Source organism: Eucyclogobius newberryi, unplaced genomic scaffold, assembly GCF_026437365.1.
Source record: "Eucyclogobius newberryi isolate DKJ021-1_F unplaced genomic scaffold, fEucNew1.0.hap1 SCAF_13, whole genome shotgun sequence".
NCBI classification, from domain to species: Eukaryota; Metazoa; Chordata; class Actinopteri; order Gobiiformes; family Gobiidae; genus Eucyclogobius; species Eucyclogobius newberryi.
Window position 1 is genome coordinate 14,894,206 of NW_027315757.1, and position 27,118 is coordinate 14,921,323.

Consider the following 27,118-nt stretch of genomic DNA (forward strand, 5'->3'; position numbering starts at 1 on the left):
CGGAGTGGACGAAGCTGAAAGTGAAAAAGTTCAGTGGTCAGACGGGGGCCAACACAGGGGCCAACACAGGGGCCACCATATGGGTCAACACAGGGGCCACCACATGGGTCAACACAGGGGCCACCACATGGGTCAACACAGGGGCCACCACAGGGCCCACCAAAGGGGCCAACACAGGGGCCAACACAGGGGCCAACACAGGGGCCACCACAGGGGCCACCACAGGGGCCAACACAGGGGCCAACACAGGGTCCAACACAGGGGCTAATACAGGGGCCAACACTGGGTTCAACTCAGGGTTCAACACAGGGGTCAACACAGGGGCCAACACAGGGGCAAACACAGGGGCCTTCTGCACATAAAACACCAGGATGACTCACTGGGTGCGTCTGCAGTGTTGCAGTTGTCGCTGCTGCAGCAAACGGCTTTGGTCAAAACTTGGGAAACTTGGGAGAACATGGTCCACTCCGACTCAATGTCCTCAGCCTCCCCCGGGACATGGGAGAAGCTCTCCCGGAGGTGCGAGTTGAATACCCTACTGACAGAGGGCTCCACTAGACGTTCCCAACAGACCCTCACAATGCATTTGGGTCTGCCAAGTCTGTCCGGCTTCCTCCTCCGCCAGCGGATCCAACTCACCACCAGATGGTGATCGGTTGACAACTCTGCCCCTCTCTTCACCCGAGTGTCCAAGACACGCCGCCGGAGGTCAGATGACACGACAACAAAGTCGATCATTGACCTCCGGCCTAGGGTGTCCTGGTGCCACGTGCACTGATGGGTTAGTGCACCCTATGTCTAATTTCTATGTCTAATTTCTTGACAATGACCCTCTGAATATCTGTGTGAGGAACAATGACCCTCTGAATATCTGTGTGAGGAACAATGACCCTCTGAAGGGAATGAACTCCAACCCCGTTAATGTTGCAGAAGATTATTGAAACTGTCACATTGAATGTGTGACCAAAGCTTATTTAATTCCAAATGATCAGACAGGATTTATTATGATTTTTTTATTTCTGGTTTGTTAAATATTTCTAAACATAAATAAATAAATAGATACATAATGAATAAATAAATACATTTGCATTTGCATTAGTAGTGCAATAAATGTCCTTCAGATCCAGGTCCACCTCGGCCTCAGGGCCTCACTGGTCAACACAAACTTTCAACATTTCAATCAAATGATACTCATCATACACACAGAGCACAGACCTTACAACATGAATGTTTGTGTCAAATACAACTGTGATCTTCTAATGTGAGTGTTTAGAAGACAAGTGCGAGGACAAGAGCGAGAACCTGGAGCAGAAGCAGAGACGAGACTGAAGAGGCGCCTGGAAAACACACAAATAAAACGTGTTAAACTAAAAGACAAAAACAAATGTGGAAACACAAGCACACAGACAAACACTGTACCTGCAGTAGTGCTAGTAGTAGTAGTAGTAGTAGTAGTAGTAGTAGTAGTAGTAGTAGTCAAAGTAGCAGCTGCTGTGGTGGTAGAAGTAGGAGCTGTCGAGGTTGTGGTGGTTAGAGCTGAAAAATTCAAAATATATATTTAGAAAAATACACAGCAAAACAAAGTATGTGAACTTTGCAAGTCCAAATGTATTAGTTTGACTGACCTGTGGTGACGGTTGGAGCAGTTATAGGGGTAGTAGGTGCTGCAGTAGTAGTAGTAGTAGTAGGTGCTGCAGTAGTAGTGGTGGTCGGGGGGTTACAGTTGGCGGTGGTGCAGCAGGTTGGAGTTCCATGGACAGTGCCAACGTCGACAAGCAGAGGAGACGAGGAGAGTGCGGCTGCTGCAGCACAAATGTTTCCTGAGGCGCAGCCAAGACCCAGGACCTCCATCGTGCTACCCTTTGGAGTCACTGCAATACAACACACAAGAAAGTTTAGAAAACTCTGCAGGTTTCCAGCTCTGTCCCTGCAGGTGTCCAGCTCTGTCCCTGCAGGTGTCCAGATGTTACTGACCTCTGGAGCTGAAGCAGTTGTTCTCCAGGGTGTTGCAGGTCAGACCTGTGCTGCAGGTGCCGGTCGTAGGGTCACAGCTGAAGCATTGTAGGCTCCCAGTGCCCGGAGTGGACGAAGCTGAAAGTGAAAAAGTTCAGTGGTCAGACGGGGGCCAACACAGGGGCCAACACAGGGGCCACCATATGGGTCAACACAGGGGCCACCACATGGGTCAACACAGGGGCCACCACATGGGTCAACACAGGGGCCACCACAGGGCCCACCAAAGGGGCCAACACAGGGGCCAACACAGGGGCCAACACAGGGGCCACCACAGGGGCCACCACAGGGGCCAACACAGGGGCCAACACAGGGTCCAACACAGGGGCTAATACAGGGGCCAACACTGGGTTCAACTCAGGGTTCAACACAGGGGTCAACACAGGGGCCAACACAGGGGCAAACACAGGGGCCTTCTGCACATAAAACACCAGGATGACTCACTGGGTGCGTCTGCAGTGTTGCAGTTGTCGCTGCTGCAGCAAACGGCTTTGGTCAAAACTTGGGAAACTTGGGAGAACATGGTCCACTCCGACTCAATGTCCTCAGCCTCCCCCGGGACATGGGAGAAGCTCTCCCGGAGGTGCGAGTTGAATACCCTACTGACAGAGGGCTCCACTAGACGTTCCCAACAGACCCTCACAATGCATTTGGGTCTGCCAAGTCTGTCCGGCTTCCTCCTCCGCCAGCGGATCCAACTCACCACCAGATGGTGATCGGTTGACAACTCTGCCCCTCTCTTCACCCGAGTGTCCAAGACACGCCGCCGGAGGTCAGATGACACGACAACAAAGTCGATCATTGACCTCCGGCCTAGGGTGTCCTGGTGCCACGTGCACTGATGGGTTAGTGCACCCTATGTCTAATTTCTATGTCTAATTTCTTGACAATGACCCTCTGAATATCTGTGTGAGGAACAATGACCCTCTGAATATCTGTGTGAGGAACAATGACCCTCTGAAGGGAATGAACTCCAACCCCGTTAATGTTGCAGAAGATTATTGAAACTGTCACATTGAATGTGTGACCAAAGCTTATTTAATTCCAAATGATCAGACAGGATTTATTATGATTTTTTTATTTCTGGTTTGTTAAATATTTCTAAACATAAATAAATAAATAGATACATAATGAATAAATAAATACATTTGCATTTGCATTAGTAGTGCAATAAATGTCCTTCAGATCCAGGTCCACCTCGGCCTCAGGGCCTCACTGGTCAACACAAACTTTCAACATTTCAATCAAATGATACTCATCATACACACAGAGCACAGACCTTACAACATGAATGTTTGTGTCAAATACAACTGTGATCTTCTAATGTGAGTGTTTAGAAGACAAGTGCGAGGACAAGAGCGAGAACCTGGAGCAGAAGCAGAGACGAGACTGAAGAGGCGCCTGGAAAACACACAAATAAAACGTGTTAAACTAAAAGACAAAAACAAATGTGGAAACACAAGCACACAGACAAACACTGTACCTGCAGTAGTGCTAGTAGTAGTAGTAGTAGTAGTAGTAGTAGTAGTAGTAGTAGTAGTCAAAGTAGCAGCTGCTGTGGTGGTAGAAGTAGGAGCTGTCGAGGTTGTGGTGGTTAGAGCTGAAAAATTCAAAATATATATTTAGAAAAATACACAGCAAAACAAAGTATGTGAACTTTGCAAGTCCAAATGTATTAGTTTGACTGACCTGTGGTGACGGTTGGAGCAGTTGTAGGGGTAGTAGGTGCTGCAGTAGTAGTAGTAGTAGTAGGTGCTGCAGTAGTTGTAGTTGGGGCTGCGGTAGTAGTAGTTGGGGCTGCGGTAGTTGTAGTTGGTGCTGCTGTAGTAATTGTAGGTGCTGCGGTAGTAGTGGTAGGTGCTGCAGTAGTAGTGGTGGGTGCTGCAGTAGTTGTAGTTGGTGCTGCGATAGTTGTAGTTGGGGCTGCGGTAGCTGTAGTTGGGGCTAGGGTAGTAGTAGTTGGGGCTGCGGTAGTTGTAGTTGGTGCTGCTGTAGTAGTTGTAGGTGCTGCAGTAGTTGTAGTTGGGGCTGCGGTAGTTGTAGTTGGGGCAGCAGTAGTAGTGGTAGGTGCTGCGGTAGTAGTAGTAGGTGCTGCAGTAGTTGTAGTTGGTGCTGCGATAGTTGTAGTTGGGGCTGCGGTAGTAGTAGTTGGTGCTGCGGTAGCTGTAGTTGGGGCTGCGGTAGTAGTAGTTGGGGCTGCGGTAGTTGTAGTTGGTGCTGCTGTAGTAGTTGTAGGTGCTGCAGTAGTTGTAGTTGGGGCTGCGGTAGTAGTAGTTGGGGCTGAGGTAGTAGTAGTTGGGGCTGCGGTAGTTGTAGTTGGGGCAGCAGTAGTAGTAGTTGGGGCTACGGTTGTAGTTGTAGGTGCTGCGGTAGTAGTGGTAGGTGCTGCAGTAGTAGTGGTGGGTGCTGCAGTAGTTGTAGTTGGGGCTGCGGTAGTAGTAGTTGGTGCTGCGGTAGTTGTAGTTGGGGCTGCGGTAGTTGTAGTTGGGGCTGCGGTAGTAGTAGTTGGTGCTGCGGTAGTTGTAGTTGGGGCTGCGGTAGTAGTAGTTGGGGCTGCGGTAGTTGTAGTTGGTGCTGCGGTAGTTGTAGTTGGGGCTGCGGTAGTAGTAGTTGGTGCTGCGGTAGTTGTAGTTGGGGCTGCGGTAGTAGTAGTTGGGGCAGCAGTAGTAGTGGTGGGTGCTGCAGTAGTTGTAGTTGGGGCTGCGGTAGTAGTAGTTTGGGCTGCGGTTGTGGTTGTAGGTGCTGCGGTAGTAGTGGTAGGTGCTGCAGTAGTAGTGGTGGTTGCTGCAATAGTTGTAGTTGGGGCAGCGGTAGTAGTAGTTGGGGCAGCAGTAGTAGTGGTAGGTGCTGCGGTAGTAGTAGTAGGTGCTGCAGTAGTTGTAGTTGGTGCTGCAGTAGTTGTAGTTGGGGCAGCGGTAGTAGTAGTTGGGGCTGCGGTAGTTGTAGTTGGGGCAGCGGTAGTAGTAGTAGGTGCTGCGGTAGTTGTAGTTGGGGCTTCTGTAGTAGTAGTTGGGGCTGCAGTAGTTGTAGTTGGTGCTGCTGTAGTAGTTGTAGGTGCTGCGGTAGTTGTTGTTGGAGCTTCTGTAGTAGTAGTTGGGGCTGCGGTAGTTGTAGTTGGTGCTGCTGTAGTAGTTGTAGGTGCTGCAGTTGTTGTAGTTGGGGCTGCGGTAGTTGTAGTTGGGGCTGCGGTAGTAGTAGTTGGGGCAGCAGTAGTAGTGGTAGGTGCCGCGGTAGTAGTAGTAGGTGCTGCAGTAATTGTTGTTTGGTCTGCGGTAGTTGTAGTTGGGGCAGCAGTAGTAGTGGTAGGTGCTGCGGTAGTAGTAGTAGGTGCTGCAGTAGTTGTAGTTGGTGCTGCGGTAGCTGTAGTTGGGGCTGCGTTAGTAGTAGTTGGGGCAGCAGTAGTAGTAGTTGGGGCAGCGGTAGTAGTAGTTGGGGCTGCGGTAGTTGTAGTTGGTGCTGCTGTAGTAATTGTAGGTGCTGCAGTAGTTGTAGTTGGGGCTGCGGTAGTAGTAGTTGGGGCTGCGGTTGTAGTTGTAGGTGTTGCGGTAGTAGTGGTAGGTGCTGCAGTAGTTGTAGTTGGGGCAGTTGTTGTAGTTGGGGCTACGGTAGTAATAGTAGGTGCTGCAGTAGTAGTGGTGGGTGTTGCAGTAGTTGTAGTTGGGGCAGCGGTAGTAGTAGTTGTGGCTGCGGTAGTAGTGGTAGGTGCTGCAGTAATAGTGGTGGGTGCTGCAGTAGTTGTAGTTGGGGCTGCGGTAGTAGTAGTTGGTGCTGCGGTAGTTGTAGTTGGGGCTGCGGTAGTAGTAGTTGGGGCAGCAGTAGTAGTGGTGGGTGCTGCAGTAGTTGTAGTTGTGGCAGCGGTAGTAGTAGTTTGGGCTGCGGTTGCAGTTGTAGGTGCTGCGGTAGTAGTGGTAGGTGCTGCAGTAGTAGTGGTGGGTGCTGCAATAGTTGTAGTTGGGGCAGCGGTAGTAGTAGTTGGGGCTGCGGTAGTTGTAGTTGGGGCAGCAGTAGTAGTGGTAGGTGCTGCGGTAGTAGTAGTAGGTGCTGCGGTAGTTGTAGTTGGGGCTTCTGTAGTAGTAGTTGGGAATGCGGTAGTTGTAGTTGGTACTGCTGTAGTAGTTGTAGGTGCTGCGGTAGTTGTTGTTGGAGCTTCTGTAGTAGTAGTTGGGGCTGCGGTAGTTGTAGTTGGTGCTGCTGTAGTAGTTGTAGGTGCTGCAGTAGTTGTAGTTGGTGCTGCGGTAGCTGTAGTTGGGGCTGCGTTAGTAGTAGTTGGGGCAGCAGTAGTAGTAGTTGGGGCAGCGGTAGTAGTAGTTGGGGCTGCGGTAGTTGTAGTTGGTGCTGCTGTAGTAATTGTAGGTGCTGCAGTAGTTGTAGTTGGGGCTGCGGTAGTAGTAGTTGGGGCTGCGGTTGTAGTTGTAGGTGTTGCGGTAGTAGTGGTAGGTGCTGCAGTAGTTGTAGTTGGGGCAGTTGTTGTAGTTGGGGCTGCGGTAGTAGTAGTAGGTGCTGCAGTAGTAGTGGTGGGTGTTGCAGTAGTTGTAGTTGGGGCAGCGGTAGTAGTAGTTGTGGCTGCGGTTTTAGTTGTAGGTGCTGCGGTAGTAGTGGTAGGTGCTGCAGTAGTAGTGGTGGGTGCTGCAGTAGTTGTAGTTGGGGCAGCGGTAGTAGTGGTAGGTGCTGCGGTAGTAGTAGTATGCGCTGCAGTAGTTGTAGTTGGTGCTGCGGTAGTTGTAGTTGGGGCTGCGGTAGTAGTAGTTGGGGCAGCAGTAGTAGTGGTGGGTGCTGCAGTAGTTGTAGTTGTGGCAGCGGTAGTAGTAGTTTGGGCTGCGGTTGCAGTTGTAGGTGCTGCGGTAGTAGTGGTAGGTGCTGCAATAGTTGTAGTTGGGGCAGCGGTAGTAGTAGTTGGGGCTGCGGTAGTTGTAGTTGGGGCAGCAGTAGTAGTGGTAGGTGCTGCGGTAGTAGTAGTAGGTGCTGCAGTAGTTGTAGTTGGTGCTGCGGTAGTTGTAGTTGGGGCTGCGGTAGTAGTAGTTGGTGCAGCGGTAGCTGTAGTTGGGGCTGCAGTAGTAGTTAGGGCAGTAGTAGTAGTAGTTGGAGCAGCGGTAGTTGTAGTTGGTGCTGCTGTAGTAGTTGTAGGTGCTGCAGTAGTTGTAGTTGGGGCTGCGGTAGTAGTAGTTGGGGCTGCGGTTGTAGTTGTAGGTGCTGCGGTAGTAGTGGTAGGTGCAGCAGTAGTTGTAGTTGGGGCAGCGGCAGTAGTAGTTGGGGCTGCGGTTGTTGTAGTTGGGGCTGCGGTAGTAGTAGTTGGGGCTGCGGTTATAGTAGTAGGTGCTGTGGTAGTAGTGGTAGATGCTGCAGTAGTTGGAGTTGGGGCAGCGGCAGTAGTAGTTTGGGCTGCGGTAGTTGTAGTTGGGGCAGCAGTAGTAGTGGTGGGTGCTGCAGTAGTTGTAGTTGGGGCAGCGGTAGTAGTAGTTGGGGCTGCGGTTGTAGTTGTAGGTGCTGCGGTAGTGGTGGTAGGTGCTGCAGTAGTAGTGGTGGGTGCTGCAGTAGTTGTAGTTGGGGCAGCGGTAGTAGTAGTTGGTGCTGCGGTAGTTGTAGTTGGGGAAGCAGTAGTAGTTGTAGGTGCTGCGGTAGTTGTAGTTGGTGCTGCTGTAGTAGTAGTTGGGGCTGCGGTAGTAGTAGTTGGGGCTGCGGTAATTGTAGTTGGGGCAGCAGTAGTAGTGGTAGGTGCTGCGGTAGTAGTAGTAGGTGCTGCAGTAGTTGTAGTTGGTGCTGCGGTAGTTGTAGTTGGGGCTGCGGTAGTAGTAGTTGGGGCAGCAGTAGTAGTGGTAGGTGCTGCGGTAGTAGTAGTAGGTGCTGCAGTAGTTGTAGTTGGTGCTACGGTAGTTGTTGTTGGGGCTGCGGTAGTAGTAGTTGGGGCTGCGGTAGTTGTAGTTGGTCCTGCTGTAGTAACTGTAGGTGCTGCAGTAGTTGTAGTTGAGGTTGCGGTAGTAGTAGTTGGAGCTGCGGTTGTAGTTGTAGGTGTTGCGGTAGTAGTGGTAGGTGCTGCAGTAGTTATAGTTGGGGCAGTTGTTGTAGTTGGGGCTGCGGTAGTAGTAGTAGGTGCTGCAGTAGTAGTGGTGGGTGTTGCAGTAGTTGTAGTTGGGGCAGTGGTAGTTGTTGTTGGGGCTGCGGTAGTTGTAGTTGGGGCAGCAGTAGTAGTAGTTGTGGCTGCGGTTGTAGTTGTAGGTGCTGCGGTAGTAGTGGTAGGTGCTGCAGTAGTAGTGGTGGGTGCTGCAGTAGTTGTAGTTGAGGCAGCGGTAGTAGTGGTAGGTGCTGCGGTAGTAGTAGTATGCGCTGCAGTAGTTGTAGTTGGTGCTGCGGTAGTTGGGGCTGCGGTAGTAGTAGTTGGTGCTGCGGTAGTTGTAGTTGGGGCTGCGGTAGTAGTAGTTGGGGCAGCAGTAGTAGTGGTGGGTGCTGCAGTAGTTGTAGTTGTGGCAGCGGTAGTAGTAGTTTGGGCTGCGGTTGCAGTTGTAGGTGCTGCGGTAGTAGTGGTAGGTGCTGCAGTAGTAGTGGTGGGTGCTGCAATAGTTGTAGTTGGGGCAGCGGTAGTAGTAGTTGGGGCTACGGTAGTTGTAGTTGGGGCAGCAGTAGTAGTGGTAGGTGCTGCGGTAGTAGTAGTAGGTGCTGCAGTTGTTGTAGTTGGTGCTGCGGTAGTTGTAGTTGGGGCTGCTGTAGTAGTTGTAGGTGCTGCAGTAGTTGTAGTTGGGGCTGCGGTAGTAGTAGTTGGGGCTGCGGTTGTAGTTGTAGGTGCTGCGGAAGTAGTGGTAGGTGCTGCAGTAGTTGTAGTTGGGGCAGCGGTAGTAGTAGTTTGGGCTGCGGTAGTTGTAGTTGGGGCAGCAGCAGTAGTGGTGGGTGCTGCGGTAGTTGTTTCTGCTGTAGTAGTTGTAGATGCTGCGGTAGTTGTAGTTGGGGAAGCAGTAGTAGTGGTAGGTGCTGCGGTAGATGTTTCTGCTGTAGTAGTTGTAGGTGCTGCGGTAGTTGTAGTTGGGGCTTCTGTAGTAGTTGTTGGGGCTGCGGTAGTTGTAGTTGGTGCTGCTGTAGTAGTTGTAGGTGCTGCAGTTGTTGTAGTTGGGGCTGCGGTAGTAGTAGTTAGGGCTGTGGTAGTTGTAGTTGGGGCTGCGGTAGTAGTAGTTGGGGCAGCAGTAGTAGTGGTAGGTGCTGCGGTAGTAGTAGTAGGTGCTGCAGTAGTTGTAGTTGGTGCTGCGGTAGTTGTAGTTGGGGCTGCGGTAGTAGTAGTTGGTGCTGCGGTAGCTGTAGTTGGGGCTGCGGTAGTAGTAGTTGGGGCTGCGGTAGTTGCAGTTTGTGCTGCTGTAGTAATTGTAGGTGCTGCAGTAGTTATAGTTGGGGCTGCGGTAGTAGTAGTTGGGGCTGCGGTTGTAGTTGTAGGTGTTGCGGTAGTAGTGGTAGGTGCTGCAGTAGTTGTAGTTGGGGCAGTTGTAGTTGGGGCTGCGGTAGTAGTAGTTGGGGCTGCGGTTATAGTAGTAGGTGCTGCGGTAGTGGTGGTAGGTGCTGCAGTAGTAGTGGTGGGTGTTGCAGTAGTTGTAGTTTGGGCAGCAATAGTAGTAGTTGGGGCTGCGGTAGTTGTAGTTGGGGCAGCAGTAGTAGTGGTGGGTTCTGCAGTAGTTGTAGTTGGGGCAGCGGTAGTAGTAGTTGGGGCTGCGGTTGTAGTTGTAGGTGCTGCGGTTGTAGTTGTAGGTGCTGCGGTAGTAGTCGTAGGTGCTGCAGTAGTAGTGGTGGGTGTTGCAGTAGTTGTAGTTGGGGCAGCGGTAGTAGTAGTTGGGGCTGCGGTAGTTGTAGTTGGGGCAGCAGTAGTAGTGGTGGGTGCTGCAGTAGTTGTAGTTGGGGCAGCGGTAGTAGTGGTAGGTGCTGCAGTAGTAGTAGTTAGAGCAGCGGTAGTAGTAGTTGGGGCTGCGGTTGTAGTTGTAGGTGCTGCGGTAGTAGTGGTAGGTGCTGCAGTAGTAGTAGTTGGAGCAGCGGTAGTAGTAGTTGGGGCTGCGGTTGTAGTTGTAGGTGCTGCGGTAGTAGTGGTAGGTGCTGCAGTAGTTGTAGTTGGGGCAGTTGTTGTAGTTGGGGCAGTTGTTGTAGTTGGGGCTACGGTAGTAATAGTAGGTGCTGCAGTAGTAGTGGTTGGTGTTGCAGTAGTTGTAGTTGGGGCAGCGGTAGTAGTAGTTGTGGCTGCGGTAGTAGTGGTAGGTGCTGCAGTAATAGTGGTGGGTGCTGCAGTAGTTGTAGTTGGGGCTGCGGTAGTAGTAGTTGGTGCTGCGGTAGTTGTAGTTGGGGCTGCGGTAGTAGTAGTTGGGGCAGCAGTAGTAGTGGTGGGTGCTGCAGTAGTTGTAGTTGTGGCAGCGGTAGTAGTAGTTTGGGCTGCGGTTGCAGTTGTAGGTGCTGCGGTAGTAGTGGTAGGTGCTGCAGTAGTAGTGGTGGGTGCTGCAATAGTTGTAGTTGGGGCAGCGGTAGTAGTAGTTGGGGCTGCGGTAGTTGTAGTTGGGGCAGCAGTAGTAGTGGTAGGTGCTGCGGTAGTAGTAGTAGGTGGTGCGGTAGTTGTAGTTGGGGCTTCTGTAGTAGTAGTTGGGAATGCGGTAGTTGTAGTTGGTGCTGCTGTAGTAGTTGTAGGTGCTGCGGTAGTTGTTGTTGGAGCTTCTGTAGTAGTAGTTGGGGCTGCGGTAGTTGTAGTTGGTGCTGCTGTAGTAGTTGTAGGTGCTGCAGTAGTTGTAGTTGGTGCTGCGGTAGCTGTAGTTGGGGCTGCGTTAGTAGTAGTTGGGGCAGCAGTAGTAGTAGTTGGGGCAGCGGTAGTAGTAGTTGGGGCTGCGGTAGTTGTAGTTGGTGCTGCTGTAGTAATTGTAGGTGCTGCAGTAGTTGTAGTTGGGGCTGCGGTAGTAGTAGTTGGGGCTGCGGTTGTAGTTGTAGGTGTTGCGGTAGTAGTGGTAGGTGCTGCAGTAGTTGTAGTTGGGGCAGTTGTTGTAGTTGGGGCTGCGGTAGTAGTAGTAGGTGCTGCAGTAGTAGTGGTGGGTGTTGCAGTAGTTGTAGTTGGGGCAGCGGTAGTAGTAGTTGTGGCTGCGGTTTTAGTTGTAGGTGCTGCGGTAGTAGTGGTAGGTGCTGCAGTAGTAGTGGTGGGTGCTGCAGTAGTTGTAGTTGGGGCAGCGGTAGTAGTGGTAGGTGCTGCGGTAGTAGTAGTATGCGCTGCAGTAGTTGTAGTTGGTGCTGCGGTAGTTGTAGTTGGGGCTGCGGTAGTAGTAGTTGGGGCAGCAGTAGTAGTGGTGGGTGCTGCAGTAGTTGTAGTTGTGGCAGCGGTAGTAGTAGTTTGGGCTGCGGTTGCAGTTGTAGGTGCTGCGGTAGTAGTGGTAGGTGCTGCAATAGTTGTAGTTGGGGCAGCGGTAGTAGTAGTTGGGGCTGCGGTAGTTGTAGTTGGGGCAGCAGTAGTAGTGATAGGTGCTGCGGTAGTAGTAGTAGGTGCTGCAGTAGTTGTAGTTGGTGCTGCGGTAGTTGTAGTTGGGGCTGCGGTAGTAGTAGTTGGTGCAGCGGTAGCTGTAGTTGGGGCTGCAGTAGTAGTTAGGGCAGTAGTAGTAGTAGTTGGAGCAGCGGTAGTTGTAGTTGGTGCTGCTGTAGTAGTTGTAGGTGCTGCAGTAGTTGTAGTTGGGGCTGCGGTAGTAGTAGTTGGGGCTGCGGTTGTAGTTGTAGGTGCTGCGGTAGTAGTGGTAGGTGCAGCAGTAGTTGTAGTTGGGGCAGCGGCAGTAGTAGTTGGGGCTGCGGTTGTTGTAGTTGGGGCTGCGGTAGTAGTAGTTGGGGCTGCGGTTATAGTAGTAGGTGCTGTGGTAGTAGTGGTAGATGCTGCAGTAGTTGGAGTTGGGGCAGCGGCAGTAGTAGTTTGGGCTGCGGTAGTTGTAGTTGGGGCAGCAGTAGTAGTGGTGGGTGCTGCAGTAGTTGTAGTTGGGGCAGCGGTAGTAGTAGTTGGGGCTGCGGTTGTAGTTGTAGGTGCTGCGGTAGTGGTGGTAGGTGCTGCAGTAGTAGTGGTGGGTGCTGCAGTAGTTGTAGTTGGGGCAGCGGTAGTAGTAGTTGGTGCTGCGGTAGTTGTAGTTGGGGAAGCAGTAGTAGTTGTAGGTGCTGCGGTAGTTGTAGTTGGTGCTGCTGTAGTAGTAGTTGGGGCTGCGGTAGTAGTAGTTGGGGCTGCGGTAATTGTAGTTGGGGCAGCAGTAGTAGTGGTAGGTGCTGCGGTAGTAGTAGTAGGTGCTGCAGTAGTTGTAGTTGGTGCTGCGGTAGTTGTAGTTGGGGCTGCGGTAGTAGTAGTTGGGGCAGCAGTAGTAGTGGTAGGTGCTGCGGTAGTAGTAGTAGGTGCTGCAGTAGTTGTAGTTGGTGCTACGGTAGTTGTTGTTGGGGCTGCGGTAGTAGTAGTTGGGGCTGCGGTAGTTGTAGTTGGTCCTGCTGTAGTAACTGTAGGTGCTGCAGTAGTTGTAGTTGAGGTTGCGGTAGTAGTAGTTGGAGCTGCGGTTGTAGTTGTAGGTGTTGCGGTAGTAGTGGTAGGTGCTGCAGTAGTTATAGTTGGGGCAGTTGTTGTAGTTGGGGCTGCGGTAGTAGTAGTAGGTGCTGCAGTAGTAGTGGTGGGTGTTGCAGTAGTTGTAGTTGGGGCAGTGGTAGTTGTTGTTGGGGCTGCGGTAGTTGTAGTTGGGGCAGCAGTAGTAGTAGTTGTGGCTGCGGTTGTAGTTGTAGGTGCTGCGGTAGTAGTGGTAGGTGCTGCAGTAGTAGTGGTGGGTGCTGCAGTAGTTGTAGTTGAGGCAGCGGTAGTAGTGGTAGGTGCTGCGGTAGTAGTAGTATGCGCTGCAGTAGTTGTAGTTGGTGCTGCGGTAGTTGGGGCTGCGGTAGTAGTAGTTGGTGCTGCGGTAGTTGTAGTTGGGGCTGCGGTAGTAGTAGTTGGGGCAGCAGTAGTAGTGGTGGGTGCTGCAGTAGTTGTAGTTGTGGCAGCGGTAGTAGTAGTTTGGGCTGCGGTTGCAGTTGTAGGTGCTGCGGTAGTAGTGGTAGGTGCTGCAGTAGTAGTGGTGGGTGCTGCAATAGTTGTAGTTGGGGCAGCGGTAGTAGTAGTTGGGGCTACGGTAGTTGTAGTTGGGGCAGCAGTAGTAGTGGTAGGTGCTGCGGTAGTAGTAGTAGGTGCTGCAGTTGTTGTAGTTGGTGCTGCGGTAGTTGTAGTTGGGGCTGCTGTAGTAGTTGTAGGTGCTGCAGTAGTTGTAGTTGGGGCTGCGGTAGTAGTAGTTGGGGCTGCGGTTGTAGTTGTAGGTGCTGCGGAAGTAGTGGTAGGTGCTGCAGTAGTTGTAGTTGGGAGAGCGGTAGTAGTAGTTTGGGCTGCGGTAGTTGTAGTTGGGGCAGCAGCAGTAGTGGTAGGTGCTGCGGTAGTTGTTTCTGTTGTAGTAGTTGTAGATGCTGCGGTAGTTGTAGTTGGGGAAGCAGTAGTAGTGGTAGGTGCTGCGGTAGATGTTTCTGCTGTAGTAGTTGTAGGTGCTGCGGTAGTTGTAGTTGGGGCTTCTGTAGTAGTTGTTGGGGCTGCGGTAGTTGTAGTTGGTGCTGCTGTAGTAGTTGTAGGTGCTGCAGTTGTTGTAGTTGGGGCTGCGGTAGTAGTAGTTAGGGCTGTGGTAGTTGTAGTTGGGGCTGCGGTAGTAGTAGTTGGGGCAGCAGTAGTAGTGGTAGGTGCTGCGGTAGTAGTAGTAGGTGCTGAAGTAGTTGTAGTTGGTGCTGCGGTAGTTGTAGTTGGGGCTGCGGTAGTAGTAGTTGGTGCTGCGGTAGCTGTAGTTGGGGCTGCGGTAGTAGTAGTTGGGGCTGCGGTAGTTGTAGTTTGTGCTGCTGTAGTAATTGTAGGTGCTGCAGTAGTTATAGTTGGGGCTGCGGTAGTAGTAGTTGGGGCTGCGGTTGTAGTTGTAGGTGTTGCGGTAGTAGTGGTAGGTGCTGCAGTAGTTGTAGTTGGGGCAGTTGTAGTTGGGGCTGCGGTAGTAGTAGTTGGGGCTGCGGTTATAGTAGTAGGTGCTGCGGTAGCAGTGGTAGGTGCTGCAGTAGTAGTGGTGGGTGTTGCAGTAGTTGTAGTTGGGGCAGCAATAGTAGTAGTTGGGGCTGCGGTAGTTGTAGTTGGGGCAGCAGTAGTAGTGGTGGGTTCTGCAGTAGTTGTAGTTGGGGCAGCGGTAGTAGTAGTTGGGGCTGCGGTTGTAGTTGTAGGTGCTGCGGTTGTAGTTGTAGGTGCTGCGGTAGTAGTCGTAGGTGCTGCAGTATTAGTGGTGGGTGTTGCAGTAGTTGTAGTTGGGGCAGCGGTAGTAGTAGTTGGGGCTGCGGTAGTTGTAGTTGGGGTAGCAGTAGTAGTGGTAGGTGCTGCAGTAGTAGTAGTTAGAGCAGCGGTAGTAGTAGTTGGGGCTGCGGTTGTAGTTGTAGGTGCTGCGGTAGTAGTGGTAGGTGCTGCAGTAGTAGTAGTTGGAGCAGCGGTAGTAGTAGTTGGGGCTGCGGTTGTAGTTGTAGGTGCTGCGGTAGTAGTGGTAGGTGCTGCAGTAGTAGTGGTGGGTGCTGCAGTAGTTGTAGTTGGGGCAGCGGTAGTAGTAGTTTGGGCTGCGGTTGTAGTTGTAGGTGCTGCGGTAGTAGTGGTAGGTGCTGCAGTAGTTGTAGTTGGTGCTGCGGTAGTTGTAGTTGGGGCTGCGGTAGTAGTAGTTGGTGCTGCGGTAGTTGTAGTTGGGGCTGCGGTAGTAGTAGTTGGGGCAGCAGTAGTAGTGGTGGGTCCTGCAGTAGTTGTAGTTGGGGCAGCGGTAGTAGTAGTTTGGGCTGCGGTTGTAGTTGTAGGTGCTGCGGTAGTAGTGGTAGGTGCTGCAGTAGTAGTGGTGGGTGCTGCAGTAGTTGTAGTTGGGGCAGCGGTAGTAGTAGTTTGGGCTGCGGTTGTAGTTGTAGGTGCTGCGGTAGTAGTGGTGGTTGCTGCAATAGTTGTAGTTGGGGCAGCGGTAGTAGTAGTTGGGGCTGCGGTAGTTGTAGTTGGGGCAGCAGTAGAAGTGGTAGGTGCTGCGGTAGTAGTAGTAGGTGCTGCAGTAGTTGGAGTTGGTGCTGCGGTAGTTGTAGTTGGGGCAGCAGTAGTAGTGGTAGGTGCTTCGGTAGTAGTAGTAGGTGCTGCGGTAGTTGTAGTTGGGGCTTCTGTAGTAGCAGTTGGGGCTGCGGTAGTTGTAGTTGGTGCTGCTGTAGTAGTTGTAGGTGCTGCGGTAGTTGTAGTTGGGGCTTCTGTAGTAGTAGTTGGGGCTGCGGTAGTTGTAGTTGGTGCTGCTGTAGTAGTTGTAGGTGCTGCAGTTGTTGTAGTTGGGGCTGCGGTAGTTGTAGTTGGGGCAGCAGTAGTAGTGGTAGGTGCTGCGGTAGTAGTAGTTGGGGCTGCGGTGATTGTAGTTGGGGCTGCGGTAGTTGTAGTTGGGGCTTCTGTAGTAGTAGTTGGGGCTGCGGTAGTTGTAGTTGGTGCTGCTGTAGTAGTTGTAGGTGCTGCAGTTGTTGTAGTTGGGGCTGCGGTAGTTTTAGTTGGGGCTTCTATAGTAGTAGTTGGGGCTGCGGTTGCAGTTGTAGGTGCTCCGGTAGTAGTGGTAGGTGCTGCAGTAGTAGTGGTGGGTGCTGCGGTAGTAGTAGTAGGTGCTGCAGTAGTTGTAGTTGGGGCTGCGGTAGTAGTAGTTGGTGCTACGGTAGCTGTAGTTGGGGCTGCAGTAGTAGTTGGGGCAGCGGTAGTAGTAGTTGGGGCAGCAGTAGTTGTAGTTGGTGCTGCTGTAGTAGTTGAAGGTGCTGCAGTAGTTGTAGTTGGGGCTGCGGTAGTAGTAGTTGGGGCTGCGGTTGTAGTTGTAGGTGCTGCGGTAGTAGTGGTAGGTGCTGCAGTAGTTGTAGTTGGGGCAGTTGTTGTAGTTGGGGCTGCGGTAGTAGTAGTTGGGGCAGCAGTAGTAGTAGTTGGTGCTGCAGTAGTTGTTGTAGGTGCTGCAGCAGTAGTAGTAGTAGGTGCTGCAGTAGTAGTAGTAGGTGCTGCAGTAGTAGTAGGTGCTGCACTAGTAGTGGTTGGGGCTGCAGTAGTAGTAGTAGGTGCTGCTGCAGTAGTAGTAGTGGTCGGGGGGTTACAGTTGGCGGTGGTGCAGCAGGTTGGAGTTCCATTGACAGTGCCAACGTCGACAAGCAGAGGAGACGAGGAGAGTGCGGCTGCTGCAGCACAAATGTTTCCTGAAGCGCAGCCAAGACCCAAGACCTCCATCGTGCTACCCTTTGGAGTCACTGCAATACAACACACAAGAAAGTTTAGAAAACTCTGCAGGTGTCCAGCTCTGTCCCTGCAGGTGTCCAGCTCTGTCCCTGCAGGTGTTCAGATGTTACTGACCTCTGGAGCTGAAGCAGTTGTTCTCCAGGGTGTTGCAGGTCAGACCTGTGCTGCAGGTGCCGGTCGTAGGGTCACAGCTGAAGCATTGTAGGCTCCCAGTGCCCGGAGTTGACGGAGCTGAAAGTAAAAAAGTTCAGAGATCAGACGGGGGCCAACACAGCGGCCACCACATGGGTCAACACAGGGGCCACCACAGGGGCCACCACAGGGGCCAACACAGGGTTCAACACAGGGTTCAACACAGGGGTCAACACAGGGGCCAACACAGGGACGAACACAGGGACGAACACAGGGGCCAACACAGGGGCCACCACAGGGGTCAACACAGGGGTCAACACAGGGACCAACACAGGGGCCAACACAGGGTTTAACACAGGGTTCAACACAGGGGCCAACACAGGGGCCTTCTGCACATAGAACACCAGGATGACTCACCGGGTGCGTCTGCAGTGTTGCAGTTGTCGCTGCTGCAGCAAACGGCTTTGGCCAAAACTTGGGAACTTCCAACATTCAGAGAAAAGTCCTGGGTCATGGAGGCTGGACAAAGGCTGGACGCAGCACAACCTTTGACTTTCGTCGTGGAGGTGCTCGGGCCAGATTTGGCTGTGATGGAAAGAACAGTGTTCAGAATCAGAGGAGCGTTCAGAATCAGAGGAAATATATAAATAAATGATTAAATATTGTATACATACTTTGGATGGTGGCAGAGACACATTGCACCTCTCCATTTTGACACGGGGCCAAAATTGTACTCACACAGTTTGAGTCATTCGGATCAGAACATGTCGTACAGCTGAGGCCCGCAACTGCAACAAAGCCGGGTTAAACCAGGACTAAACTAGGACTGAACCAGGACCAGACCATGACTAAAGCAGGTCTAAACCAGGACTGTAGCAAATCTCACCTGAGTTGATGGACAGGGCGATGGTTAAAGCCAGAGAAAGGAGCAGAGTGGTCTTCATGTTTTGAGTGTGCTGCAGAGGTTTGGGAATCGTCTCTCCTGCTTCACCTGAGTCTCTTCTGAAAACCTTCTGTGGAGCTGAGGCTCTCCATCAGTTAATATAACTACGTGTCACGCCCTGCACCTTCACGTCAACTAAACCTGTTGACGTAATCACTTGACTTCAGATTCCATGACGATAATGAGTCAGAACAACAACATATATTTAAGGACGGTTTTGAGTTTGATTGTTCTCATGCTTGTTTAACACAGCCTTATAAAGTACAGTGCTACACATCTATTTTTATGACATATTGTTCTACCATAGTATTGTGACGGCAGTGGGTCATATGACTGGTAAACGTAATGAGAAAAGAAAGAGGAAAAGAAGGATAAGATTATTTTTTATTTCCATAAAATACAAACCATGTCTAAATTAATCATATGATAATTAAGTGAATGAAATCATTAAAGAGTCCCAAAAATATCAAGTGTTCAGTGTTTTTATTACTGCTTTGATTTGATCTATTACATCTATCTCATAAATATATGTTCATAAAACGTTGGCAGTGCTGGAGAGGCTTGTATAAAACAATGGAGAGAATGGATGGAGACTGTTTTAGCTCCATTTTAAAGGAGACATACTCAAATGATGAAAACACCCCAAAAGACAAGCAGCGGGTAATTATTTAATCTCTAAATATAGCACACACACCTCCACCCTTTTTGTTTTGACGTATTTCAGATGCAAACTTGAAGTTGGGTGGAGCAGATTCTATAAGAACTAGAATACCAGTGTTTTCATCAAGCCATGTTTCAGTTAAAAACATAAAATCAAGATTATAAGAAGAAATACAATTATTGATTAGAAATGATTTGTTGCATAAAGACCTGACATTTAGCACAGCAAGTTTCACTTTGGTTTCTGAAGAACAACACATCGTCTTCCCACGAGGTACATGAAATAAATGTCTCTGATTTACGGTTTCACGGATGTTTATATCTGCGGTTTTTCATAGTTATAATTGGCATAAAAGGGACGATCAAGTCCAGAGTTTCTGACTTCCAGAGGGCGCTAGAGCCACAACGAAAGTTTTCTTGCGTTTGTCCATTTTGAGATATTGTGTGCAGTGACCTAGAGGGGGCAGTAGAGGGGGCAGAGCCAAATGTCAAACCAATATGGCCGACATTTGGTTGGGTGGACGGCGTTGTCAAATCTCTGCGCCAAATTTCGTGATTCTACAATCTGATTTTTTTTTGTTCATTTCCTATCTAATTTTTTTTTATTTTAGAAGAAGGGATAGCCAGAATGTAGAGAGCCACGATTTTTTAGAGCTCTGCAAATTTGTGTGACTTTTCGTCAATGTTCACTGGGTGAAAAATATTGGGGTTGGTCCCGAGAAGAAGAAAGAAAGAATAATATTCTGATGCAAAAACACTGTTTCCCATTTTTCAAATATCATAAACTATACATTTTCATGGTGTGGGTCCCTGGTCACTGACGGGTACTTTCGTTAATTTTGAGTGGGGTCCCCCACTTTGTGTTTTTGGCCCTCTATACAGTAATAATGTTCTGTTTTTGCATTACCTGTTTATGTGCACGGAACATGCAAGAGATGGGGAACATATTTGTGAGCCACTTAGCACAAACGAGCCTCGTTTAGTGCCCACTTTTGCACGTGCTTCGCCCGTTTACGACAATAATGTTCCATTTTCCTACTACTAATTAGTATGCACGGGGCGTGCGTGAGTGGAGGAATGCGTTAGTGAGTGTTTGCAGGTGGGCGAGCGCATTGTGCTCGATTTCGTGCGCACTACGTGAGAAAAACAAACAGTTGAAACAAAAGCCTGTGACTGTCACTTAAATAAAATCCTTAATGATTCCTGCAGGTGTTCAGACAGGTTTATCTGCTGTTTATTTCAGGCAAGAAACAAAACAACAAAAGTATGTGAATGTTCCTCTGTCAGGAGGAAAAGGGCCACCACAGGGGCCAACACAGGGGCCAACACAGGGGCCAACACAGACTTGACTTGTGCTCCTCTCTTGTTTTAGGAGCACAATAGTACAAAAGTGTTGATGTGACTTGAGAGTGGCAACAACAGAAGTGTAGAAAAGAAAGCGTCACATGAGTTTAAAGCCAGTCTCAGGTCGTGATGGAGCAGATCTCAGGAGGAAGTGTCAGAGGTTGAGCCTGACTCTGGAATCTGCCTTTGTTTATTAATAGTTCACATGTAATAAAACCAAGACACACCCAAAAACACAACAGCCGTGAGCTGCTCCCTTCAGGTATTCAGTCTCTGAGTCACTGAAGCGTCAACGTTTTATTGTCTTCATCTTTGTTTCTTTGTTCCAGAGAATCTGACGTTGGCTTCTAAATGTGGTCATTTGTTGTTTAACTGAGGTCAAACTCCAGTTGGAAACAAAAACACAAACATCATCAGTTCAAGGTTAAAGTTTCTTTTTATGAAACAACAGCACAAAAGCTCCACTTTGAACACATGAAAAATAAACAAGAACTTCTCAAGACAAAGTGGAGACTAAGATTGAACTGAGCAAATAGAGTAAGTGGCGCCTCCCACTGGAGAACTGCTGCAAGTGATGATCTTTCAGTATTTAAACTCAACTGATTCTAATTTCTGAAACAACCATGTGGAAAGACAAATCCCATGGTCATGGAACATATTTCAGTGTGTTTGAGAAGGGTCAAATCATTGGCATCGAGCTGAGAAAACATAAGAGAAGAGAAGTCTTTATTTGTCCCACAACAGGGTCGTAGTCCTGGAAGAAGATCTTTTAGGACTACGACAAAGTCTAAGGAATAAAGTCTGGCGGTAATGCAACACTCGGATGTCAACCGCCATAAAACAACAACAACAACAACAACAACAACAACAGGGAAATTCCATTGTTGCAACACAGAGTTGGTACAGAAGTAAACTAGATAATATGCAATGGCTGAAGCCATTGCGAGTGTCTGCATTCTTGCGTAAAAGTACTACATGTGTGTAGTAAAGACTTTATTCTTGTTAGGCTCGAGCCATGGAATGGAATGTTCATTCCAAGGAATGTTCGAGTCTGTTCTAACGTGCTTTGAACTCATGGGCTTTGAAACACAGAATAAAGTCTGAAGAATAAAGTCTGAAGAATAAAGTCTGAAGAATAAAGTCTGAAGAATAAAGTCTGAAGAATAAAGTCTGAAGAATAAAGTCTGAAGAATAAAGTCCGAAGAATAAAGTCCGAAGAATAAAGTCCGAAGAATAAAGTCCGAAGAATAAAGTCTGGCGGCAATGTAACGCTTGGATACCAGCACATCAACATCAACAACAACAATAACATGTAGTTTGGTTGTGTAAAGAAGTGCAATGTGCAACATTTGTGGAAAAAGTACTGCATGTGTGTGAAAGTACTGCATTTGTGTGAAAGTACTGCATGTGTGTCAGAGTACTACATGTGTGTGAAAGTACTGCATGTGTGTGGAAGTACTGCATGTGTGTGGAAGTACTGTATGTGTGTGGAAGTACTGCATGTGTGTGAAAGTACTGCATGTGTGTCAGAGTACTGGATATGTGTGAAAGTACTGCATGTGTGTGAAAGTACTGCATGTGTGTCAGAGTACTGGATGTGTGTGAAAGTACTGCATGTGTGTGAAAGTACTGCATGTGTGTCAGAGTACTACATGTGTTGTTGAAAATGTTCAATATTTGTCTAAAAACTGTATGAAGAAGACTCGGGACACGAGCGTCTTGGGTTTAGAAGCACGTTTATTCCAATCACAGGAAGTCCCAACAACCTAGATGCAATGCATTCTGGGAACAGTAGTCTACCGCTACACCTCCTCCTTTTAGCTAAAGGTATACTCTTTAAAGTAAACACCTATTTTAGTATTTTAAATAAACATAAATATACAGCATATTTTAGCATAAGCATTTCTTTTCACATTAGTATTGAACATAGGTGTATTTTACCTTAACATGTCTTTAGAACAGCATTTTATGGGAACATTAGAATCTTTACAAATTCAGTCTCTCAGGAGGTCTCACCAGACGACCTGAACTAGTAATAGTCCCTGTCGGTCTGAGGTGCCTTCTGTTTCTCCTCAGGAAACCCCTGTCAGTCTCTACCACATACGATCTGGGAGCATTGGCTGGTCTAACTAAAGATCCAGTGGTTTCCTCAGTGGTAATCCACACTTTCTGTCCAGATGATAGTTTTGGGAGTGGTCTGGCACGGTGTCTACGGTTGTAATGTTTAGCCTGCTCACGTCTCCTTTCCTCATCCTTTTTTCGAAAAGTCTGTAAATCCGGCCATGTAGGATCCAGCTTGGTTGTGTGTTGAGGTAGAGTGGTGCGCAGGTTTCTTCCCATGAGCAGCTGCGCTGGCGAGAACCCATGTTCCAGTGGAGTGGCCCTGTAGGCCAGCAGCGCTCTGTTGTAGTCACTGTCCTTTTTCCACAAGTCTTTGATAGTGCGAACAGCACGCTCTGCCTCTCCATTTGCTTGGGGGTATCTGGGGCTGCTCGTAACATGTGTGAATTGATACTTTTGCAAACTGTCTGAACTGCTCTGACGAAAACTGCGGCCCATTATCTGAAAACACAGTCTCTGAAACTCTGTCTTGCAAAAGTCTCTGACAGCTTTAATAGTAACTTCTGCTGTTGTGTGTTTGTTTCAATGTATCTGGAGAAAAAGTCAACAAGAAGAAGATACAGCTTTTTTGACCATTCAAACAGATCCATGCCGACCTTCTGCCAGGGGCGGTCGGGAACAGGTGTTTGCAACAGAGCTTCACGATTCTGTAACCTGTGTTTCTGACATGTTTCACAATTTTCCACCATTTGACCTATTTGTGCTGAGATGCTAGGCCATCAAACGACCTGTTTTGCTCTGGCCCTGCACTTTGAAATGCCCTGGTGTCCTTCATGCAGACGTTGTATAATATCCACTCTCATTGAAGGTGGTTTCACAAGTCTCTCCCCTTTCATGAGAAGACCCTGAGCAACCATCCATCTTCTGCCGCTTTATCCGGGGCCGGGTCGCGGGGGCAGCAGTCTGAGCAGGGACTCCCATACTTCCTCCTCCCCAGACACTTCCTCTAACTTCTCCGGGGGGATCCTGAGGCGTTCCCAGGCCAGCCGAGAGACATAGTCTCTCCAGCGTGTCCTGGGTCTTCCCTGGGGCCTCTTCCCGGTGGGACATGCCTGAAACACCTCCCGAGGGAGGCGCCCAGGAGGCATCCGGAACAGTTGCCCGAGCCACCTCAGCTGGCTCCTCTCGACGTGGAGGAGCAGCGGCTCTACTCCGAGCTCCCCCCGTGTGGCCGAGCTCCTCACCTTATCTCTAAGGGAGCGCCCAGCCACGCAGCGGAGGAAACTCATTTCGACCGCTTGTATCCGCGATCTTGTTCTTTCGGTCACTACCCAAAGCTCATGTCCATAGGTGAGGGTAGGAACGTAGACCGAACGGTAAATAGAGAGCTTTGCCTTTCGGCTCAGCTCCCTCTTCACCACAACGGTCCGATGCAGCGGCTGCAGTGATGCAGTCACTGCACCGATCCGCCTGTCGATCTCACGCTCCATCCTTCCCTCACTCGTGAACAAGACCCCGAGATACTTGAACTCCTCCACTTGGGGCAAGGACTCCCCAACCACCTGAAGAGGGCAAGCCACCTTTTTCCGGTTGAGAACCATGGCCTCGGATTTGGAGGTGCTGATTCTCATCCCAGCCGCTTCACACTCGGCTGCAAACCTTCCCAGTGAATGTTGCAGGTCCGGGTTTGATGGAGCCATCAGGACAATATCGTCTGCAAACAGCAGAGATGGAATCCTGTGGTCCCCAAACCGGACACCCTCCGACCCCTGACTGCGCCTTGAAATTCTGTCCATAAAAATCTTGAACAGAATCGGTGACAAAGGGCAGCCCTGGCGGAGTCCAACATGCACTGGGAACAGGTCTGACTTACTGCCGGCAATGCGAACACAGCTCCTGCTCCGGTCATACAGGGACCGGACAGTCCTGAGCTAAGGGCCCCGGACCCCGTACTCCCGGAGCACCCCCCAAAGGACACCCCGAGGGACACGGTCGAAAGCCTTCTCCAGATCCACAAAGCACATGTGGACTGGTTGGGCAAACTCCCATGAACCCTCGAGCACCCGATGGAGGGTATAGAGCTGGTCCAGTGTTCCACGACCGGGACGAAAACCACTCTGCTCCTCCTGAATCCGAGGTTCGACTATCGGTCGGATTCTCCTCTCGTGAGCTACGTGAAAGTGAATTTTGTGTTGCCAGACCCCTTTTACTTCTGGATCTAGTTCACATTTTTCTGGCCACTCTGTCAAACAATAGTCAGTTACTTTTTCACACAGTTTATCTACATCCTGTGCTGCCTTTAGCTCCACCAGCCTTTTTTCTGTGGCTGGGATTTGAGACCAGTGGCGGCTGGTGATTTCTTTTTTAAGATAAGATATTCCTTTATTGTCCCACATGGGGAAATTTCATTGGTGCAACGCAGGTAGATACAGAGGTAGATACAGAAGAACAGATCACTTATAGGAAGTCTGAAAAACACTTTCAGTAGAAGATCTCCTATAAATAAATAAAAACTCCCATAGACAAATAAATAAATAAATACATAAATACCATTGCATGTGATCACGACAGTAATTGCACATGAATATGTGTCACGACAGCACATAGGTTGCACATGAATTGCACATGAATTCCAACAGCAATTGCACATATGACAGAATTGCACATCAGTATTAGGTTAGGTCAGTATTGCGAGTGTTCAGTACTAACAGTTTTTGTTATAAAGTCTGACAGCAGCAGGAAGGAAAGACCTACGGAACCTTTCCTTCGCACATCGAGGGTGGATCAGTCTCTCACTGAAGCTGCTCTCCAGAGTGGAGAGAGTGTCCTGCAGGGGGTGACACTCATGGTCCAGCATAGATGTGAATCTAGCCAGGACCCTCCTGTCCCCCACCTCCTGCACCGAGTCCAGAGCACAGCCCAGGACGGAGCTGGACTTCTTGATGACTCTGTCCAGCTTCCTCCTCTCCCTCTCTGTGATGCTGCTGCTCCAGCAGGCCACACCGTACAGGAGGGCTGATGCCACCACAGAGTCGTAGAAGGTCTTCAGGAGTGGCCCTGTCACTCCAAAAGACCTGAGTCTCCTCAGGAGGTAGAGCCGACTCTGGCTTTTCCTGTACAGTGGATGTTCACTGGTGAGGGGGCAGTGGGGTGGCGTCTGCGGAAATCCACCACTATCTCCTTGGTCTTCCCCGCGTTGATGAGGAGGTGGTTCCGCTGACACCAGTCCACAAAGTCCTGCGCCAGTCCTCTGTACTCCGCGTCATCGTCGTCCGTGATGAGTCCGATGATGGCAGAGTCGTCAGAGAACTTCTGCAGGACACAGCTGTCCGTGTCATGTCTGAAGTCTGCAGTGTAAAGGGTGAAGAGAAAGGGCACGAGGACAGTGCCCTGGGGCGCCCCCACACTGCAGGTCCGAGTGTCAGACACACAGTTCCGGGCTCTCACAAACTGGGGTCGGTCTGTGAGGTAGTCCAGGATCCACTCTGCCAGGTCATACTCCACACCAGCCGTCTCCAGCGTGTCCCTCAGGAGCAGCGGCTGGATGGTGTTGAAGGCGCTGGAAAGATCGAAGAACAGAATCCTCACAGAGCTGCCAGGCTTTTCCAGGTGAGAGAGAGAGCGGTGCAGCAGGGAGATGACGGCGTCCTCCACTCCGATGCCAGACCGATATGCAAACTGCAGCGGGTCCATGGCTGAGCTCACGGTGGAGCGGAGGTGGTCCAGGACTAGCCGCTCCAGTGTCTTCATCAGGTGGGACGTGAGAGCCACTGGCCTGAAGCTGTTGAGGTCTTTGGGGTGCGGTGTCTTAGGCACAGGTACCAGACAGGAGGTCTTCCAGACCTGTGGTACCACCCTCAGCTTCAGGCTCATGTTGAAGACATGCTCCATAACTCCACACAGTTCATCTGCGCAGGACTTAAGGAGCCTGGGGCTGATGCCATCAGGTCCTGCTGCCTTCCTCACTTTAATCCTCTTCAGCTCACTCCTCACCTGTGCTGCTGTGACAGTCAGTGGTTGGCAGGGGGACTGTGTGCTGGGGGGATGGGTGAGTCCAGGCGAAGTGGGGAGCAGATGGTCCGGGGCAGATAAGCGAAGAGGAACAGATGCAGGGCATTGTCCAGCTGTGGAAGAGGGAGCATGCAGCTGTGCAGGGGGAGGGGCGGGTGACCGATCAAACCTCAAGAAGTGAGCATTTAAATCATTCACCCACTGTAGATCCCCCCTGTCTGGGCAGGGGGGATTTTGAAGCCCGATATGGTTTTCAGGCTCCTCCACACTCCCTGAATGTTCTTTTGCTGCAGCTGCTCCTCCATCCTCCTCTTGTAGCCGGCCTCAGCCTGCCTGATCTTCCTCCTCAGCTCCTTCTGCACAGCCCTCAGCTCCTCCTTGTTCCCTGACCTGAAGGCTCTCTTATTCTCCTTCAGCAGAGCCTTCAGTTCACGGTTAATCCATGGCTTGTTGTTTGGAAAACACCGCACCGTCCGGGAGGGAACAATGTTCTCAAAACAGAAGTTGATGTAGTCCGTGATGCACTCTGTGATGGTGTTGATGTCCTCCCCATGTGGGTCATAAAGCTCAGTCCAGACAGTGGTGCTGAAGCAGTCCCTCAGAGCCTCCTCGCTCTCAGCAGACCACATCCTCACCTCACGGGACACCACAGGCTGCCTGCGCACGATGGGTTCATACACAGGCCTCAGATGTACAAGGTTGTGGTCCGAGCTGCCCAGGGGAGGGAGGGGGGAAGAGGAATAAGCCTCCTTGGTGTTGGCAAAAAACAAGTCCAATGTTCTATTCTCTCTGGTGGGGCTGGTAAATAGCATCTAATTAACACAGATGTTTTTTTCAAAATGAGAGATTATTTAAAAAATGAAATAAAATAAAAACAGGCAGTCAGGTCAGGTGGGGCGGCGCCTCAGCGCCCCCTATGGGCGAGCCACCACTGTTTGAGACACTACACAGTCCACAAAAACTTCTACCTCTTTCTCCAACTGGAGGTCACTTAATGACGGCGGACCAGCCAGAGGAGCTCGTGACAGGGCATCAGCGGTGACGAGGTTTTTTCCAGGCACATGGACAATGTTGAATGAGAATCGTAGCAGCCTGAGGCGGAATCTCAGGATGCGTGGAGGTAGGTCATCCAGGCCTCTTGTGCTCAGAAGAGGGACCAAAGGCTTGTGGTCCGTAATCAGTGTGAACTGTAGTACCATGAGTTAAGAAGAAAGTCTTTCAGATGCCATTGTTGCAGCGAGTGCCTCCTTTTCTATTTGGGCATAGCGTCTCTCTGTGTCGGTTAGTCCTCTTGAAATGTAGATCACCGGCCGCCACAAACCGTCCGACTGTTTCTGAGAGAGTACGGCTCCAATACCGTATGGCGATGCATCCGCAGCTACTCTTGTGTCTGCATTATTGGAGTACTGAGCGAGCACTTACGGAGAACTTAAGATGTCGCGGGGCAGACAGGGCCACAGGTATGGCACCCTGCCCTAGCTCTATGTGATACGGTTCTTTCAGCTTGCCTAAACCCTTAAACACATCGGGGTAAGCTGATCTGAAATCTGTTTCAGTTTCACTGACTGTCTACTCTGTACACCAGTCATATGTGACTGAGCGCCGTAAATGCCGTACCATGTCGGCCTCGGTGAAACTGAGATAAACCCCAAAAAAGATTTTTTTCTTCAAATGTGTGATTTTCATTTTTTTGCAGA

At 50.2% G+C, this 27,118-nt stretch overlaps 1 protein-coding gene across 1 annotated transcript; it reads right to left on the reverse strand.

The window, feature by feature from the left end:
- Window positions 1–3,102: 3,102 nt before the first annotated feature.
- On the reverse strand, window positions 3,103–21,908 carry LOC140358768 (uncharacterized). The gene is made up of 9 exons (XM_072443816.1): window positions 21,587–21,908; window positions 17,289–17,423; window positions 17,077–17,190; window positions 16,820–16,987; window positions 16,385–16,501; window positions 16,197–16,281; window positions 3,703–4,713; window positions 3,497–3,613; window positions 3,103–3,414 (listed from the first exon to the last, which is right to left on the reverse strand). Exons 1-8 carry the CDS (start codon window positions 21,906–21,908, stop codon window positions 3,508–3,510), a joined length of 2,058 nt encoding a protein of 685 aa, XP_072299917.1. The 3' UTR covers window positions 3,103–3,414; window positions 3,497–3,507.
- Window positions 21,909–27,118: the final 5,210 nt, after the last annotated feature.

Bases quoted from the DNA above. Each gene is read 5' to 3' on its own strand.
- LOC140358768 (XM_072443816.1), bottom strand. From the start codon at position 21,908: ATGGGCCGCAGTTTTCGTCAGAGCAGTTCAGACAGTTTGCAAAAGTAT. The intron at 16,988-17,076 runs GTATGTATACAA...TTTCCATCACAG, and splicing joins TGTCTCTGCCACCATCCAAA to CCAAATCTGGCCCGAGCACC. The intron at 4,714-16,196 runs GTCTCCTCTGCT...CTACTACCGCAG, and splicing joins GCAGCAGCCGCACTCTCCTC to CCCCAACTACAACTACTGCA.